Source organism: Cynocephalus volans, chromosome X (assembly GCF_027409185.1).
Source record: "Cynocephalus volans isolate mCynVol1 chromosome X, mCynVol1.pri, whole genome shotgun sequence".
NCBI classification, from domain to species: domain Eukaryota; kingdom Metazoa; phylum Chordata; class Mammalia; order Dermoptera; family Cynocephalidae; genus Cynocephalus; species Cynocephalus volans.
Genome location: NC_084478.1, coordinates 84,667,370 through 84,671,300, shown reverse-complemented (window position 1 = coordinate 84,671,300; position 3,931 = coordinate 84,667,370). Strand labels below are relative to the sequence as shown.

Below are 3,931 nucleotides of genomic sequence, written 5' to 3'. Positions count from 1 at the left end.
ATGGTTCCACTATAGCTCTTTTACCTCTGCCATATGAACAGATGTCCCATATATGAGCTACTCCTTTTAGCCTGGTTACCTGAATGAAGACAGTACAAACAGAATCACAGAGAGAACCCATGAAGGGCATGTGAAATGAGCCCAACATTTTGTTGTAAGCCACTGATATTTAAGGATTTTTTTTAAAACCACAGTATAATTTAGAGAAAGCTGACTCATACATCTTATTAATACCATTTGTGACAGGCAATACCACCAACTCCTTACCCTTACATCTTTGACTTCATTTCCTATGAGCACGCATGTAGACTGAAATCCAGCTTTGAATCAGTTTAACTCATGATTGCATTAAGGACCCCATTTTGTCCCCCCACAGCCAACATCTCCAAGGACCACCCTGAATACCCCAGGAATTTGATTAGGTGTGCCTCCTCTTAACTCTCATAGCACTCTGCTTAGTCTACTATAGCACTTAGTGTACCATAATAAAATTGCTGGTTTAAATGACCTCCCCCTATACACTACCCAGTCCATGAGTTCTAGAGCAGATGCTATATCTCGTATACTTATATAAACAGAACACACGACTGTGCTCATTGCATGAAGGTAGTTTAATAAATGTTTATTGAATAAATTAGTGCAGTAGCATTGTGTCTGATTTATTAAACTTTTATTTTCATTACATTTTAGTACAGCAAAGCAAATACAGGTAAACATCAGTGTTCTTTACACAATAGCAGACAGAAAGGGAAGCCAGCCACAATTTAGAATGCTTTTTTAGTTGTTATATTTGTTTGTTTGTTTAACAGCTAGATCACTTTACTGGTGAGTTTTTTCAGACTTTCAAAGAGAAACCTATATCTATAGCTATATGCTATATATTCTCTTCCAGATAATGCAACAAGATGGAAAGATTCCCAAAACACTTTATAAAGCTATCAAAACTCTCATAACAAAATACAACAGAGACAGCAAGTAGTCAATCACATTTACCTTATTGAACAGTATATTAAAACAGTTGTAACTTCTTAAGATACCAAACAAGAATTAAATTTCAAAAGACATAAATGGAACTGGAACACAAATACCAAATACAATATGTACTCCCCCAATACATGAGACCCAAGGGTCTAGGGCCCGGCCTTTCAAGGCCCCTCTGCGTAGCATTCCTCTACATAAAGTTGTGAACAAGAAACTGCCTGTGCCCAACATCAGCTCTATTAGCCTCATCTTCCATTGCCTCCCTGTACTGCTGTGGCCAGTCCTGTGGTTCCCTTCTGTGGATTCTGGCCACATATCGCAGGGCTTTCATCTTGGAGGTTTCCAAGCGGGCTCTAGGACCCCATACAAACTCATATTGCACTGGATTGCTGTCAGGAACTCGTAAACTGTCTATGTAGCGCTGACTTAAATACCTACAGGTAATCACGTGCTTTCTCCCAGATTGAACACCTAAGCCCCGCAGAAAGGCCCAGACTGCAGACTCCTTGGCGTGGTTGCCCATTATAAAGATGAAGCTTAGGACCTGCATCAAGAAGTTGTTTCCAGGCCTGTTTGGACTGTCTACGATCTCTTCGGTTTCTTCCATTTCCCTTCTGTTGTACAGGGTATAGGAGTGGTTCCTGGGATCAAGTACCACTAGCTCTGTCCCATAGACATGGTTTAGGGTGCGGGCAGCACGATTCAGGAGGTCAGGGAATACTTTGCTGCACTCTCGGCCAATGTAGTACAGAATTCCTTTCTTTGGTATAGGCAGCTTAGTTGAATCCATAAGCAGAAATAACTGCACCAACTTTCTTGACTTGCTCTCCAATCTTGATTCAGGCCATGAATGGGGGTGGTATTTTGAGGAGTAGGTGGAAGCCTCTGGATCAGGGGATGCTATATATGCAGCTACTTCCTCAAAAAAAGGCCTCCTAAAGTGAGGGAAAGCCTGCCATTCCTCAGCAGCGGCTCTGATAGCATCTTCTTCCAGAGCCTCATTGTATTGCTCTGGCCAGTCCATAGGATCTTTGTTATAGATCTTAGCCATGAACTTCAAAATCTTCATCTTGGTGGTTTCTAGGTGAGATCGAGGGCCCCAGAAAAACTCATACTCCACTGGTTCACAGTCAGTTACTGGCCTGTAGTCCAAGTAACGCTGCCACACAAACTCTACAGACAGAAGTCTCTTTGGGTTCCCAAAAATGGAAAGCCTCCTCTCCCGTTGCACCCCCATCCTCCAGAGCATTTCCCAAATCTCAGCCTCCTTGGCTTGATTGCCATTCAGGAGGATTTGTCCTAGGATCATCATCAGGAGGCCCGTCTTTGGCCCATTTGGGCTGTCTTCTAATCCTTCAAAGGGAACAGGTCCCAGTTTGTTGAGCAGAATGTAGGTGTGCTGCTCAGGGTCAAGTTCCCTCAATTCAAACCTAAAAATGCACTCCAGGTGGGCTGCTGCTTGGCTAAGGATCTCAGAGAACTGGTTGCGATATTCTCTAACAATACATTGCAGCATTTCAGACTTTCGGATGGGGTACTTGCTCTGATCCTTCACCAGCAGGAACTGTAGCAACTCGGCTACATTCTGTTCCATAGGGTCCTGGGGCTTCAGGGTAAGGGTGACTGGGGAAGTGCTGAGGCCCATAATGGTAATGGAGTTGGAGTTCTCACAGTCTCTCAGGACCTGGAATTCCATGGGGCCTTCTGCACCTTTGGGTCTCCCAGAGGCCCTGGCAACGCTAGGGCTTGGCAAAGCAATGGGACACTTGGAGGGGTTCGGGCTCGACAATGCAGCAGGGCTCTCAGAGGCAGTGCACAGCCCAGAGGTGCTTGTTCCCTCACCGGGGCTGGGGGGTCTGGAGGTGCTCGGTCCCTCACCAGGGGTGGGCGGCACCGAGGTGTTCAGTCCCTCACGGGGGATGGGCGGCATGGAAGTGCGGGATCCCTCAGAGGCGATGGGTGGCTCGGAGGCGCTCGGGCCCTCACCTATGGGGAGCTGCTTGGAGGGGCCCGGTCCCTCAGAGGCGGTCGGCGGCTCGGAGGTGTTCAGTCCCTCACGGGGAGTGGGCGGCACGCAGCTGCCCGATCTCTCACCGGGGGTGGGCGGCTCGGTGGTGCTCGGTTCCTCACAGGCAGTGAGCGGCACCGACGTGCTCTGCCCCTCAGAGACCGTGGGAGGCCCGGAGGTGGTTGGGCCCTCAGAGGTGCAGACACCCTGGAGGATCTGGGGATCGCTGGGACCCTGGGGGAGGTCCGGGTCTGGCATAGCAACGGGGAGATCGGGGGCGTTAAGGGCCTGCATGTCACCCCAGCTGCCGTTGTGCGCAGTGGCATTTACACTGCGGCGGCCGCCGCTGCGCGAATTCTGGCTTACCAACGACATGGTCCTGTCGACCGGCGTGTGGGAGCAGACAGGGACAGGCCCGCGATCTGGCAGAAAGAGGACCGGAGGTTTGTAGGTGCCTCGGCCCAAAACTGTCGCTAACGGTAATGCTGCTGCTGCTGCTGCCGCTGCCGTCAGAACCAAAGCTCCAATTCAAGCAATTTGCTGGAGCTGAAATTAGAGGTGGTGAAAAAGAAGGAAGGTACTGACCAACAGCGAACGCGTCTCAGTACACTCGGCTTCTCATACCCCGCCTTCTGCCGCAGCCCGCGCAGGCGCAGTCGGGCTCTGCGACAATGCGACCCTGCCCCGCCCAGCCCCTCCCCTGGGCCTGAGAAAGTGGATGCGGTGATTCTGCACCAAAGGAGAGCACTGACCCGACAGAGACTTTGGTAGGGTGAGAAAAAGAGCTTGGAGCAGATGGGTAGGAAATAAAAATAGAGATAATAATAGCTACTTCTCAGAGTTAGGGTACCCATTAGACGGCTTCTACACAGAGTGCGGGGCACTTAATAGATTCTCAAAATGGGCAGTTAGTATCCTTGGGATTTGCCCTTTCCCCAGAAC

At 49.3% G+C, this 3,931-nt stretch overlaps 1 protein-coding gene across 1 annotated transcript; it reads right to left on the bottom strand.

Annotated features, from left to right (window-relative positions):
- Nucleotides 1-688: 688 nt before the first annotated feature.
- On the bottom strand, nucleotides 689-3,591 carry MAGEE1 (MAGE family member E1). The gene has a single exon (XM_063083913.1). It carries the CDS (start codon nucleotides 3,362-3,364, stop codon nucleotides 1,172-1,174), a length of 2,193 nt encoding a protein of 730 aa, XP_062939983.1. The 5' UTR covers nucleotides 3,365-3,591; the 3' UTR covers nucleotides 689-1,171.
- Nucleotides 3,592-3,931: the final 340 nt, after the last annotated feature.

Excerpts from the sequence above, each read along its gene's own strand:
- MAGEE1 (XM_063083913.1), bottom strand. The coding sequence starts at position 3,364 with ATGTCGTTGGTAAGCCAGAATTCGCGCAGCGGCGGCCGCCGCAGTGTA.